General features: G+C 40.4%; 1 protein-coding gene across 1 annotated transcript in view; it reads left to right on the forward strand.

Annotated features, from left to right (window-relative positions):
- TG (thyroglobulin) overlaps positions 1-15,617 on the forward strand; it is a 149,626-nt gene that overhangs the window by 64,041 nt on the left and 69,968 nt on the right. The window contains exons 36-40 of the mRNA XM_042036167.1: positions 5,324-5,458; positions 6,332-6,496; positions 7,624-7,846; positions 10,945-11,038; positions 14,880-15,039. Coding sequence (XP_041892101.1) covers positions 5,324-5,458; positions 6,332-6,496; positions 7,624-7,846; positions 10,945-11,038; positions 14,880-15,039 — 777 coding nt within the window. The remainder of the gene's footprint in view (positions 1-5,323; positions 5,459-6,331; positions 6,497-7,623; positions 7,847-10,944; positions 11,039-14,879; positions 15,040-15,617) is intronic.

The raw sequence follows: 15,617 nt of genomic DNA on the forward strand, positions 1-15,617 counted from the left end.
TTATTTTTCAAAAATGCAATGATGTTATTCAAACAGCTTATGCACAAGGTTTTGAGTTAGGGTAATTTTTATGTGTTTACAAATTAGTCTGATAGAAGCAAAACAATCCATGAGACATATTACCTGAATTTATAGAAGGAATACTTGTGCTTAAAGCAGACTGGAGAGCCTGAAAATACTCCTGTGAATGAGGGAGGGGTGATGCTGGTGACTTTTAACTTTGTTATGAGAATTATGGATTGTATACAGTAATTTTTCAAATTTTAATGAGCATTTGCATCTTCAGTTCTAACTAGGACATGTCTATCTGTCTTAGATTTGGCAACTGTTAGGAGACAGTGGCCCTTAAAGGGTGGTCCCTGCACGGCACTGCGGATTGCCTACAGATCACGTGGGCTCTGTTCCCACTCCGTGCAAATCAAGTAATTAATTGAGAAACCACCGAGGCATGTGGATGTAATGATCTGTTAGACCCTTCCTGTTCCTGCCTCCTGTGATCCCCTAATGATTTATAGTCATTCCCTTGAGGCAGGACTGAGCAGAGCAGTGGCTACAGGATATTCCAACATGGCAATAAATTTCCCACAGGGCTATGTCTGCACATGGGGTATTTCCATTCCCAAGAGAGATGCTGATGGTAGTGCTGATGCAGCTGACTTTGGTGATTAATAGTATCTTTTATCTTGCTGTTTTCCCACAATGTTGAGTATTTTTCAGAGACATCCTTGGTGTGAAACAAAGACAGCCTTTTTTAATCTACTTTTGGGAACTGATTTACCATGCTCCCACATAGCAAAATGGATCTCTGGCGTGGAATTACTCTATCTTTGGTCTTAAGTTTGGTTTTTATTGTTTGTAAATATGAGGATTTTAGCCTTCTGAAAACAGCTTATTTTAAACCTGGATATATATCTAGTACATTTTTAATATCCCCTTACTATATTATTTGCTATAATTGGCACCCTAAAGGAGGCAGAAAGCTTGTATTTAGCAGGAACATAGCGAGATTGCTCCCTGCTAAACGCCATAAATACACAGTTGTTATTTTTGAGACTTGTCTGAGGTGTGATTACAGTTATTATACAGCAGTTTAAAGAAAATACTAATTTTGAATTATACAAATCTCAATGGATCAACAAAAACAAGAAGTAGTTCTGTTTTAGGGAGAGTATATTTTCTGCAAGTCCACTGTGAGTTGATGATTTGCTGTCTTTGAAGATCATTGGTGTACAGACAGGTTATTGGAAAAAACCCCTTTGAACACTGGGAATATAAAGCACCAAGTTCAGTTTCTAAGTGTGTTTTGGGCTTGAGTCAGGGCTACTAATATGGCTCACAGATTTCAGAATTAAGATCACAATTTGTCTTTCAAGCATAAATCAGGCATACTGAACCCAGAGCTCTGATTTATGTACCTCCTTAACCTCATATTGCCATCCTCAACTTCACAAATTTTCTTCTAAATTTAACTTGTTATTTTACTGCACTCCTGTGTCTCTGTTTCCTTATATCAGGTGTTAAATTTTGCAGCAAACTCAGAGCTGATGCCTCTTTTCTTCCACTGAAGTCAGTGATGAAGCTTTTGTTGACTTTATGATAAGGATTTTATAATCTCATTGCCTGTGAAAGTGGGAGGCTGAACTCTATGTCTTCAGGAAATCTATTCCAGTCTTGTGATCTTGTGACTGGAGCGGGAACAGAGTAAGGCCAGCGTGAGTCTTTTTGCAAATCCAGTCTTAACCTTGCTTACCCAAACAAGAACATCTGGAAGAGAGAGGCTCTCTGTATGGGACATCTATAATTTTGCAATAAGAGTTACGGAGATGGCTGGATTCAGAGGGCTGTAATTATCCAATGAAAGCCTTTGCCAAAATGTGGGTTGGAAGGTCAGAGCTCAACCCCAATATAAATCAGAAATGTCTTCCAGCCTATCAGGTGCACTATGCATTGCCAGTAGCACAGGGCCAGTCTGTAGCTCTGCCTCGTGAGAGCAGTTTCTATATGAAACAAGTTTAGATCAGCCATGGAAAGTCGTGTTTTGCTCATGGAATGAAGCATGGGTGTGCATGGCTGTGGGTGTTGCTGGATCTGCTTCCAGGAGAAGGGAAGAAGCAACCAATATCCAACCTCTCTTTAGCAGTTCACTGCTGGCTGCCAATGTCCGCCGTGGTGTCATGCATGGCACTGGGTTAAAGAGTTTTGCTCTGTTGTTAAAATAAGCATTAATGTTTCTATATCTCTCTGCATCTGAGGTCAGCTGGGCAGATAAAGGGAAATGAAAAAAAATTGGGAGTCTCAGCATTTAAATCTGATCTGAGATTATGAATGCTTCGTCCAGGACTGAGAATGAAAAAAAACCAACATAAACCCCAAGCCAACCCAAAGAACAACCCCATGTGGGCGGTGACAAGGGTGACTTTTATGAGATTTGGGGAAATGAATAATCAGGTTAGATAGGAATGTATGATCTGTGGATGTTTGCATCATGAGTGGTCACTCTTCCGTGCCCAGTGTGCCTATATGTATATAAAATGTATGCTCCCGATTTTACTCTATCCCACATAAAGGGATAAAATAAATATCTTCTAATGTATAACTAGAAAGTGTAGCTTGTGAAATAGGTATAGGAGGCAAAATTCAAGTGTCAGACGTGTAAATCCAAAATGTTTATTTTGCTTTTGTGGACTCGTTTTGAATTTCCTTCCTGAGAGAGCAAGGAGCCCTCTGAATGGTTGGCCTATGGGGAATGGAGGCACGTGAGGATGACGAGACTTGCCCAAGGTCACTCAGTGAGCCAGGGAAGCTATGGGAAAAGGGTCTGGGGAAATATGTTCCAAAACCACTGGTGCACCCAGACTTTTTGTGTTACAGTGGAATCCAGACAAGGCTCTCGTTGAAAGAACCACAGCTGGTAATTGGAAGCTTTGTCTTAACCTAGAAATTTTGCTTGTTCCCGTAGTAGGACCTCAGGTGCTGGTACTGTACCCAGCACAGGATAGCAACATGGCTCTTAGGTAAAAACAGGCTTTGAGTCATATTGATAAAAGAAATCTTTTCTTGTTTATATCTTCATTAAAAAAACAAACAAACCCAAACTGAAAACATAAATTGGTGAAATTCAGTCTGGAAAAGAAAGACCTGAGGGATCTAGTAATGTGGGCAGAAAATCTCAGGAGGGGATGTAATGGTTAATTCCCCATCACTTAAAATTTATGTCTGTTTTTTAAAGTATCTTTCTAAATAAGTGCCACAAACTGTCACCCTAGATGTAGAGGCTGAAATTTTGTAACTCAGGTCATGCAGTAGCTCATAGGACATGTTTTTTAAAAAGAGAAACCATTGACAATATGAAAAATAGTCATTTCCACATGACTAAAATCACTCTCTTCCTCTAAAATAATTGAATAGTCAGTTCTTAAGGGGAAAAAATTCCAATGCAGTAATTCTGTTACACAAGTCAAGCAGTGAGTTCAGGGCCATTGCTCCTGACTAATTCAGATCCCCTCTGGATGCAGTGCTGCTGATGACTTTGCCTCTCTGTGACTCAAGTCAGCTTGTGGTGTTAACATAAAACAGGGAAACACCAAATTAACCTTTATTTCTACTTAGCTGGGGACCTTAATCTTCTGTGGAAGGTATCTACAGGCAGCAACAATCTTCCTTCTTTTGGAAGAGTTGCTCACAAGTATAACAGGAATGGAATGATTTTGAGGTGGCTGTAGAGGACCCACAGGACCCAGTCCTGCTTTCTTGCCTCTAGTTCAAAACCTGAACTTTGGGAAGTTCTATAGAATACAGTAGGTCAGTGCATCACTCCATCAGATGTTTTCTTTAGCAGGGGGCATGGCAAAGGAACCAAGCCCTAAGGCAACAGCCTTGGCAGTGGTGGTAGCACATCAGGATTTTTCAGCTTGTCCTTTGTGAGATAATTCATGCTTGAGGTTTACACTTCCTAGTGAAGGATGTACCTTGCAAAAGCAAAGACTTTTTGTGTCATTGTAGAGCCCTGAATTGTGGCAGTTACTCTGTGTTGTCATGAATTTTACAATAATTATGAAAACTAAATTAGTCACTGCTATTCCCTGCCTATTTGCTCAAGGAAGGATGCAGCCTTGTCTGTGGTGTGTTTTGGGTCTTGGGTTCTCATCAACTGGACAAGTGTGTCAACACCAGGAGTTTCAAGTTGATTGTATGGACTCCAGACCTCAGCCTCAGGTCTGATGTTGAGTGCTATGGTCAAACTGTCTTTCTGTGAGAGGGGGAGAAAGGAAACGTTGGCCATCTTTGCCAGCCACTGATTTCTCAGTAGGCTAAAAGAAACGTTTCATGAAATGACTGTCGCATCTGTGTGGGTCAATGAACTCAAGGTCAAGACCTGCTCACTAGGAATAGCAGAGGAACTGCTGACTTTGCTCTGTCCTCACCCTACAATTACATGGAGAGGTTAACACCAACCTACTGTTTTTGACTCACTGGCCGCAGCAGGGCCTTTTGCTTTTACAGCATACTGAACTGCTGAAAGGAACTAAAATAATTAAAGGCTCATTCTGTCCCAAACCTTCTTTTTTGTCTTCTGTGTGCAAAATTGAGAGTTCTCAGATATTTTTATCTGTGTATGTGAAAAAAATGTTTGTGGTATTTTTTTTAAATATATTGTGAGATAAAAGGACAATTCTTGAGGAATACCAGAGTTAGTACATATGTGCATATGCATGCTCACACAGGTACATACGTGTAATATGCATATATGGAAATATACATATATGTAATGGGCATGATTATAGTTATACACATGTACATATTTGTGTATATGTGCCTATGAAATTAAATGAAATCTTAATTATGTAGAAGTTACATGACATTAAAACTGTTCATAGAATTGAAATATAATTCTGTCCACCAAATCAAATTGAAATGATCAAATTAACTTCCAATTGCTTTCCAAGAAGTTAGTGGCTGTACCTTTTCAGGAACTTGTGTGCAAGCATTATGACCCATGCCCTTTAGTGCAATTAGGCCTGTTAAGTAACCTTTTATTTAAATCAGTTGTATTTACATTCAAATCTGGATAAAACTGCTCTAGATTGCCTATTTCTTTACTAAATACCTTTGTAAACCACGTAATATGTGACCTCTGAATATGGGAATGGATGTTCAAGTCAGTCACAGACCTTTGAATATTTAATTTATTCTCAGTTGATGCAGAGTAAGATGACGCTTGTTCACTGGGGAAATCCCCAATGCTTTTAACTCTATATTAGCTTCCTCTGAAGTTTTTGCTGCTTCTTCTAGCCATATTATTTTTTTGTGGTTCATTTTACAGAGTATGTGGATGCATGGCAACCCTTAAATGTGTCATCTGTTCTCATGGATTCATCCATCTCAAACTTTGAAGTTATGCATGTTAGTAGAGATATATCCAATGACTTCTCTACTGCCAGAGATTTTTGCCTATCTGGTAAGAAATGGTCATTGACAGCTTTACAGAAAATACTGACTTATGAGCTTGAAAAACCAAGAATAGCTTTCCCATTTCTAACATAGAAATACTGATTTTACTTGTTTTTAAAGACTATTAAGAAACTACTGTTTCTTAATCTGAGAGAGGGGACCTGAAGTAGTTTAGCTAAAGAAAGATACAATAGATTTAAAATGCCATACAGTGATTGGGTAATTTTGATACCTCTTGGGCACAGAGATCTCTTACTTCTCCAGGCATTGTACAATATTGTAGCAAATAATTAAAGCAATGATGTCTTGTTTTTCTAAAGAACAGTTAAGGGAAGCTCATCAATTGGGACAGATGAGAAACCCACCTGCCATTACCTAAAGCAATCTGTGGCAGTGGTGCGTGAGGAAGGGTTAACTGAGAGCTGGGAGGAAGCAAGGCTTGAGCTGCAGTAACAGCAAAGAGAAGTGCTTTTATCTACAGCCTGAATAGACAGCAAAGAGTCCTTTAATTTCACATGTCTGGGAATTCCTCAATGCCACAGAGTGGTAGAAATAAGGGAAAGTTCCCACTTACTCACTGGGGACTGTTAGAATTCAGATGCGGTTATCAACACTTTACTAGATGATGTTTTTCTCCTTCTAAAACCTGTGATAATAGTTCTTTCGCTGTATTACTCCATCTTAAAACCAATATAACCTTCTGTCCTTCGGCTATTTTGGAGACTTCTGGGATTTGAGGACATTTATGTCCCATTATTCAGCTTTAGAACTACACCATATCCTTGTGGCTTCACCTGTTGTAAAACCTTTCTTTTAAGAATGGTGTAACAATGTGAGAATACATTTTACCTGCTCTTTTTCTTCATGTTTCATTTCATAGCTTGTTCAAAGAACCAGTCATGTACAGTGGTTACACTGGAAATCCAGCCTTCAGCCATAAGGTGCCTTTTCTACCCTGATACACAGATATGCACCCATGGCCTGCAAGGGCAGAGCTGCTGGGTTTTACTCAAAGAACCTGCTACCTATATCTATAGGAGACAAGGTAAGAACAGGTTAAGGCTATGGAGGAAGGACCTCATCTGTGGTGGCCTGTGCACACTTCTTGTGAATGGAGGAGTGAGGTATTCCTCACTAGACATAAAGCAATTTGGATATCTCCTAGACACTTGCCCATGGCTGTTTTAGTGGAGTTACAGCCAGGAGGATGGGAAAAATATCCACAAATGCTGTTTTAAAAATGCATGAATCATAGTGTTGCCCTCTAGTGTTGAAGCAGGCATAACAGAGGAAGTCTAGTTCATGAAAGATGTTTTAGAAAGTGCAGAATAGTAAAACCAAACAACAATAATGAAAATCCAGCTCCTCCCTTTTCATCTGCAGAAGATGCTTTGATATGCTCTTCCTTTTAAGCTCAGACAATAACACTAAGAGTGTTGAAAAGCCAGTGTCAATTGAAAGTATTAAGGACAATCTCTTGAGAAAACAAAAAAAAAAACCAGCCAGACATCCTTGCTCCCTAAACAGGATGAAATAACATTTTAAAGAAGTGAAAATTATTTATGAGAGAAAAAGAAGTCGTGTAGACAGTGTAGATAAGTAAAAATTCTCTTGTTTGGTTACATACTTATTTGAAACTATGAGTTTTGTTGGGTTTATTCCCCTTGATTTTTAAAGAGACTGCTTTCATTTTATGTAATACTGATTATTTCATTTATTAGAGATAATTAGAACCCAGGTAACAATAAGGGGAAAGAGGAGAAAATTTTCCTTTTCTTTTCACTGAAATTCTGTGAAGTCAAAGAGAACCTTCTGGGTTGAAACTCAACAAGAGAAAAGGGGATTTATCATTGCCAAGTGAAACAAAATCACAAACTGAGACATAAAAGCTAGACTTGTGTGTTTATTGTTCTGTACAGGTTTTAGTCCCATGTCTTAGAATTTTGTTCTTGCCTATGAAATACATTGTTTTAGGAGAGAAATAGCAGGAGGTATCACTCAGCTGTTTTTAATGAACTTTTTAATAGGAAAACTATCACAAATTTATCTGTGTTTCATTTAAAGAAGTGGACACTTAACAGTTTAAAACTATGGGAAATTGGTCTAATTTTCATTTCTGAAATGGTACTAACTTGAAAAAAAAATTTTTTTCCTCTGTTCCCCCTATGACAGGTTTACTCCTGCCCATTTCTGAATTGAATTCAACCCCAACCGTGTACATCCCATCCCATGGACTTCTGATGGGCAAATCCCAGGTGATCCGCATGGGATCAGAATGGAGAAACATCAGCCAGTTCCTGGGGATACCTTACGCTGCCCCTCCCCTTGGAGAGAGGCGCTTTAGTCCCCCAGAGCCCTTTGCTTGGGTGGAAACCTGGAATGCCACAGTGGCTCGGTAAGGAACCCCCATGGCCATCTGCAGGAGTGCCTGTCCCTCCAGGGATATGTGACACTGAACCGTGCCATAAATCAAATCCCTCCTGATGGGAGAGAATTTTCTAGAAGTCCTTGCAAGGAGTTTCAAAGATAAACCGAGACTTTTCCTGGAGTTTCAATGCTGCCAGATAGTTGTTTATTAAGTCTTATCAGAGGAACAGAGCCACTAGCGTGACCCAGGTACAGCATAGAGCACAGAAAGCAGGAGTGAAGTCTAATTATCAAGATTTACACAGCCTTTTAAAGATAATTTAACCAATAGTTACTAAAAACATCATATATTATTTTCACTTTCTTACCAATTATTCAGTAACATGGGCAGGAACTGCGGAATTCTCTATCCAATCATTCCAAACTACTTTTACTGCAGAATATGGAGTAGTAGAAGAAGGAGAAGAAGGTTTAGAGAACAACAACAATCCTCCATTTTGATATTTTTTACTCTTATCTATTTACTATGAAGAGAAGCCCAAAACCTCTAAGTTTTTCACCCTGTGACAATCTTACATAGTAGTCTATCACCTAATTCGCACCATTGTATTTTCTAGTTCTTGTCTGATCATTGGTAATTTTTTCCAAGGTTGGAGGTTAAAAGAGTGTTGTTCAGGGGGGTAAGAACCCTTAAAAACAGGCAGAGAATATTTTCGGCACTCTGGGTTCCTACAGATATGAAAGCTGCTGGAGTGATCACCACAATACTCATGTCCTTTCTTGCTAAGCAACCTACACAGTACAGATAGACACAAGTTTGAGACTTTGCTTAGCAAAGAGAATAATTTCTCCATCTATATGTTAAAGCATGCAAGTACCTCAAGAGAAAAGGCAAATTCCAGTACACTCCATTGCCTTGAATCTCTGCATAACTCTCCACCAACTGTCTGCTGCCAGTCCATTTCCATTCTGAATAGTATTTATACAGGCATTTATTTTATTTATACAAATATATTTTCCTCCTGCTGAGCCATAAATCTGTAGACATTTAATCCAACAGGGGCGCTTAAATACTGATGTAGCCAGAAGCTGTGGGCCTCATATAGAAATTCTCTGCCTAGTAGCGTCCAGGAGATCAGGCTGAAGGACCCAGAAGATCAATCTCTTCTGTCCAAAAGCTATTAAAAGGCAAATACTGGGGGAGTTGAAAGTGTATTTGGCCTTTGGTGATCCCGTCCTTCAGGCTGCACCTGAGCTGTGGAGGTGTGAACAGCACAACCACAGCAGCCACAACCTCGTGTACATCGAAGGGATCTGGTGGGATGTGGCTTTTTGTTTCCTCAGGTGTATAGCGGTGTTAGTTTAGCACACACAGCACCAGTTCTTGCTGTCTGAGCCACAGTGTGGTGTCTTGTAGGGCTTAGTTAGACCCACCTGCCTCTGTGGTCTCCCCTTGAAGACCTGGGGTTTCAATGAGCATCCTGGCTGGGATTTTCAAAACAATTTAGGGACCTTAGTTAATCTGTTCCTGTCTTTTGAATTCACAGTTCTTCCTATCCAAAATGCCATTATCTTCTATTATTCATTTAAGGTTAAAAAACCAATTATTTGAGTTTACATTTGGGAAATTGGAGAGACCTCACTTTATGTATAGAAACTGTTGATTTTTTTAGGATTCTATATTGATGCTGCTCAATTTGTATATAAGAAATACCCATTAGCACAGTGCCATTACAGATGGAAGAGAAATATTTACTTTTGAGCTTGGACTTGATTAAAGACTTAAAAATCTTAAAAACCCCAACCAAAATCAACCCAAATCAACCCAACCCAAAACCCCAGCAAGGTATTGAAGTCTCCAGCTGCTGGAAGAGCTGTGGACTTGCTTCAGCAGGTGGCAGCCTTTCTCCTGGGAGCTGGAGAAAAAAAAGCCATGATAACGGGTGATGATCCCTGCTGCCCTGTGGAAAGCTGTATGATTAATAGTGTAAGACCTATTGTCCTGGAAGGTTTCCTGCCTGGGATTTTGTATTTTTTCTGGCTAAAATGGCTTTAACAGTTTTGGTTGGAGATGATGTGCTTCACTATGTCAGTGTGAAAGTTGCTGAGTGACATCACCATCCTAGGAATCTCCCTTACGGAAAAAAAAATATTATAGAATTCCATTAAGTCTGGTCCTTTTGCTTGTAGTTTTCTAATAATTTCTTCACACCTTCAGGACAAAATTTTACAAAGGCATTAAAAATGGTAATTTGGAAATAATTCTTGGAGATATTACCATCTTTTCCAAAGCCTCTTTTGGCTTCTTCACTAATAAATTACGATTTTTTTTCCATAACTCATTGTGTGGTATGGATATAACTGTGAAATAGAAGGAACTGGCTTCAAACTAGCTTGTCACTGAACAGCAAAAATCATCCACTTGATTCAAGCTTGAATATGCTTAAGCAGATGAATTTCATTCAGATGATGGCCAGAAAATTATTTTCTCTACACAGTTGGCTGCTGAATTCCTACTGAAAGGGTACTTTTAACTTTAATTGACACTATTAATGGTCTGCTATGATGCTTAGAGCAGAGATTTTAAAAATGCATTAAAATTTTGAACTTACCAAATATTCCCACAGACCATTAGAATTTAAATTAAAAACAAAGAAATGTAGCCCACAGACCACTAAAAATAACTAAAAATGTGTGTAGCCCGCAGATTATTAGAAATTTAAATTTATAACCAGCATTTCAGCAAAAGAGTGAATTTTGTAGGTGTGCAGCCAATAGAAGGGGACACTGTGCCTGAGACCCCCAGCCCTGCTCCCCTTGCAGTTGGTGCTATTTTTTTGCAGTTTATGTAAAGTGTGGGTTTTTTGAAAGCATATTTTCAAGTTTTAAGCATTTTAAAATGAGGCAGGGTGTCTGAGGAAGGGTTCTAGACACACAAATACAATGTATTATGTGTGTGCATACAAACCCACACACCTATTATTAACCTATAGGTGGGCACAGTTTTAAATATGATCGAGATTTACAGATTTTATTAACCTAATGCATCAGAATACAAGGAAGTAGCATCAGTGGAAGAAGAGTACAAGCCTTTTTTATTGTAACTTTCTCACTCTGTGTCTCTAGGGCAGCATGTTGGCAGCCAGGAGATGGAGAGGCCCCTTCACAGTCTGTCAGTGAAGACTGTCTGTATCTGCACATCTTTGTTCCTGCCACCACTGTAAGTAAGAGATGTAATTAAAGTCGATTTTTTTTTGTAGCTGAACATTGTCTCTTTCCAAAGTACTTTTAATTGGCAGGAATGGCTGTTTCTCCTGTGTTGTTCACAAAGCCTGCAAAGTTAAATTAGGTGCTCTGGTGTTTTTACTGGTACAAGAGTATTCCCTACAGTCTTTACGTTAGCTGCATTGGGTGGCTAGGAGGACAGCACACTAAAAAGCTAGAAATAAGAGAGAGACAGAGAAACAAAACATGAGAAGAAGGTGGCAACAAAGGAGGAGAAGTTAAGGACAGAGATGGCAGTGTTCCTGCAAGGAGACCATCTGTCCAGGAGACAATACTGCAATACAATACATCAACACTTACCACCAGTCAGGGACCTGCTGATGGTTTTTTTTCCCCCCTCATCTTTACTGTTCCCCTGTTGACATCTGTGGGAGGTCTGTTGGGAAATGAGGGTGGCAAGCAATGCTAGATTTGTGGTCAGCTCACAGAGCTTAAAAATAGACATTTCAAAAATTACTGGGCCACTGGTACAATATGAGGGATTGTCATTGGAAAGTTCTTGATTTTTCTCATTCTAAACAGATATAAAAGAAAGCTTCACGTTAAAGCCAAGCTAAAATGATTGGCCAACCCCTGGGGGGCTGGGGATAAATAACATGTGAATCCCATTGAAGAGTGGGCCCAGAGACAAGAACTTTTTCTTTCCACAGTACTGGCAATTTTCAGAAGGTGATGGTTGTTGTGATAGAAATTTATGAGTCTGTCATACTGCATGTCTGGAGAGAGCTGGTTTAGCAATCTGACAGCAGCACAGAGAGTCCCTCGCAGGCCCATTTTAATCACCAGAGGGACCAGCAGTCCATCTTCTCCCTGCAGCATGAGACTGTCATTTTGCCTTGAGTGCAGTCACCACTTATTGAAACCATCAGGTCACTGTCCCAGGCAGTTTGCCATCTATGCTTAAGAGCTGCTTTCAAGATAGTTTATTTGAAAGCATTGTATTTTCCACCAGACTAAATAGGCTTGTCTCTTCTCCTTGTCAGTCCTGTGAACTGAATCTCTCCTGCCTTTTGTAGACGTGTAAGGTAGAAGTAGGTCCAATCAAGAAAATCAGTTTCACATGCGTAAGTCTAGTCCAGGAGAGGACTAAAGCTTCTGGTTTTGCAGAAGTAGCTGGGAACAGAAGGCATTGCATTTTCCTGCCTCTTTTTGTGGCAAGCTCTATTTTTTGCTCACATACAGAGAGATAGTTATAGATTTTCAGCCCATGGAAAGTTAAATTAGCTAGTAAATACGTAATATAAAATCTCCCAGAGGGAAGTGAATGCAGGGGTCATTCAGGAGCATTTTGAGCCTGAAAAAGAGCACTGTGCAGGGGCTGCTGTCTGTCACCAAAGGACTCTCAAAGTGTCAAGCAGTGAAGAAGGTGAATGACATCATTTTACTTCCATAGCTACATGTACCACAGTTAAACTGGCACTTCTGGCTTTTTCCCTCCTATAATCATCACCACCTGTCACACTAGCAAAGCAAAGCTGCGCTTTGCCTTTATTTAGAAAAAGTTCAATTGTAAGATCAAGACTTTAAAATTTCCATTAAATAGGAATAGAAACTATCTCTCTTCCTACTCATCCCCACTGCACTCAATTCTTTACAGAGCAATATTGTACAGTAGTAAAAACACTGGAGGTTGCCTGTCTTGGTCAAGTTTAAATCTATCCCTGCCAAGTAGCTTGTCAAGTGTTTTACAGAAGGATGAGCAGGGAGGTTGGACCAGATGGCCCCAACACAAGGTTAACCATGCTGTCATTCTGTGATGGACAAGATGGTTATGAATATTATGAAGCTTTTCAGACTTCCAGCTGACTTGCAGCTTCCTGGTGGCTGCTGAATTTCATTCCCCCCTTAGGGTTTGCAGGGTTTGCACATGGGACCTAAGCCCCTGCAGTCATGAGACCATGATGGAGCTGCTGGGCTTACCATGGTGCAGACCAGAAATTGGAATGCTACATCCAGATGCTTGGCTCTGTGCACAGTCCCAGTGCTAAGTCTTCCCCTGAATTACTCCATATCTGTTGCAACTGTTGTTTTGGTTTGTCATTTCCAAATTTTACTGCCCATCTTTGCCCTTCTTAAGCTTTTTTTGTGTGAAGTCACTCAGAATACTGTAATATGCAATTTACAGGTCAGCTGGAGGTCATAGTGCTATGGAGGGTGTGGACACTTGGGAAATGCTTAGTGTAAGCCTCAGGCTTAACCATGCTGAGCTGAGGGGATGGAGCAGGCTCAAAATAATGATTAATACGATTTTAGCTGACACAGCTCGATGTGGTTGTACTCCAGAATGAATTTCCGTGTGATAACAGATGATTTAACTTTTTTCTTCACCCCCATCTCTCTCTGTCTTGCATGCGGTGCAGAAATGGGAACCAGGGACAAGGCAGTACAAGTTAGGCAGTTTCAATTCAAGAGAAGTTCATGAGAAAAAACAACTGTCTCAGTGCTTGTAATTTCTTGTGTTCTCTTGGCAACATTGTCATGTTCACAAGAAGCCCCTGAGATGATTCATCAGAGAGATAAGTGAGGAGTGCACACAATTTTGTGCAAATTAAGGGCAGTTGAGGGTAGTTTGCCTGCTAATCTGTGATTTTGCAGGATGCTGCGGCCATCAGTACTCTGCTGCTTCTCCCATACAGCCGTTTGTTTTTTTGCTGGAGACATTCTTTGCCAGAACAGATGGGACTGCTGTGTTTAGCTAAGCTCCATCCAGAAAATAACAGCAAGAGAGCTCAATGCCCTCTAGGTGCAGGGAAAACCAACCCCAGATGTACTTTGATGCTGCTACAGGAAAGAAGAAAAAAAAAAAAAAAAGGAAAAAAACAAACCAAGCTCCCCCCTTGTGCTCACTGAAGAATATTTCTTTTGAGTGTCATCTTGGCAGACCTGTAACCTGCTGGTAAGTGCTGAGGTGTCCTGGGGCTGTTCTGCCTTTTTGCTGCTCATGCAGCAGCAGCCTGGCTGCAGCCCTGCTGTGTGCACAGAGGGAGTCCACACCTGGTGCTGCTTTGGGAAAAAGCTTCTGTTTCTGTGCAAAATCAGGTGGCTCTGCCAGGAGCGATTACATGGGTGCAGACAGGACTCTTTGCCATTCCAAGAATCCTACTGGGCTCTTTTGTGGCAGAGTCCCTCTGTGCTTCATGAGATGTGAGTCTCTCCTCTGCAGAGACAAAGTCCTCTCTGAACGATCCCTCTATATATCTGGTAGGGGAAAATTTCCATGGGGATTGAAGGAGCATGGAGTGTTATCAATATCAATGTCAAGTGACATTTTTGAGACTAGGCAGTGTTTGAGTGCTGAAGACTTGAGAGCAGGAAGCAGCTATGCACAGCTATTGGCTTAGTCTTACTCAAGATGGAGCAACCCAACAGGCCTTTTCCTTCTCCTGTTTCTCACTTGGTTTGAACTTTTCCTGCACGTTTGTGTAAAGCAGATGTGGTCTAGCAAAGACAAGCACACCACATGCTCAGTGGCCAAGGCAGAAGGAGCTGGCCTAGAGGAGATGTTGGCTGGTGGAACAAAGGGGACCTGTTAGGTCTTCTTTATACTGGAGATGGTGCCCTCTTTAATGATATATAGGTCATTGTGGACAATTTGTGGACAACTGTGGACAACACCCCTTAAATTCTAGACAGATAGGCAGATATCCCCTCTTTATGGTCACTGTTAAAGAGCTTTAAAAGGCTTAGATAATGTTCATGAGGAAGCTGCTTGTGTTCTCATCAGTGACCTACCAAAGCTGTCTACAGGAATATTAATCTGGTCGTTGTCATGGCAGGTCAAAAACATGTCAGTGTTGCTGTTCTTCCACAATGGGGGAAGTTACAACGCTGAGGAGGGAAAGCCAACCCTAGATGGATCATACCTGGCTGCCATTGGTAACATCATTGTTGTGATGGCAAACTACCGGGTCGGTGTCTTTGGCTTCCTGAGCACTGGTAAGTCATGGATTTCCAGAGCAAACATGATTATGCATTCTGTAACACTTCCATTTCTGATTTTTATTTTTTAAAGTTATTATTTAACTTGAAAAATCTTTATCTTTCACCGATTATTTTAATTTTTGAAAAAGTATGACTGAGAAATGGTGGAGACTTGATCAGAAGAGAAAGGGGAGTGGCTGGGGGAACAGGGACAGCAGCAAACCGAACCCAAGTATCTATATCAAAGCACTGGCTAGACTTCTGATTTCAGATGACATTCTGGATATTGAGTTTTGCAGACACATGTGAAGATAGGTTAGTCATCAAAATTCATACTAATTCCAGTAGTCTACCATTGTGGGTACGGTTTTCAATGGCTCCAACTTCCAACCTGTTCCATCCGTGAAATTTTGCTGATGCTCTCCTGTGCCCATGTCAGAGTGGGGAAGAGGCAGAGACAGATAACTTCAGGATCATGGAAAGAAGGATGTGAAAGGATTAAAAGTATGGCACAAAGGTAGTTGATTGGTTCCTCAGCAGTTCAGTCTGACTTCTCTGAAGGACTTGCAACATTTAATCTGAATCTGTACTGT

This window comes from Corvus kubaryi, unplaced genomic scaffold (assembly GCF_017639235.1).
Source record: "Corvus kubaryi isolate FWS band 111438036 unplaced genomic scaffold, C.kubaryi_AGA036_p1.0 37385, whole genome shotgun sequence".
NCBI classification, from domain to species: Eukaryota; Metazoa; Chordata; class Aves; order Passeriformes; family Corvidae; genus Corvus; species Corvus kubaryi.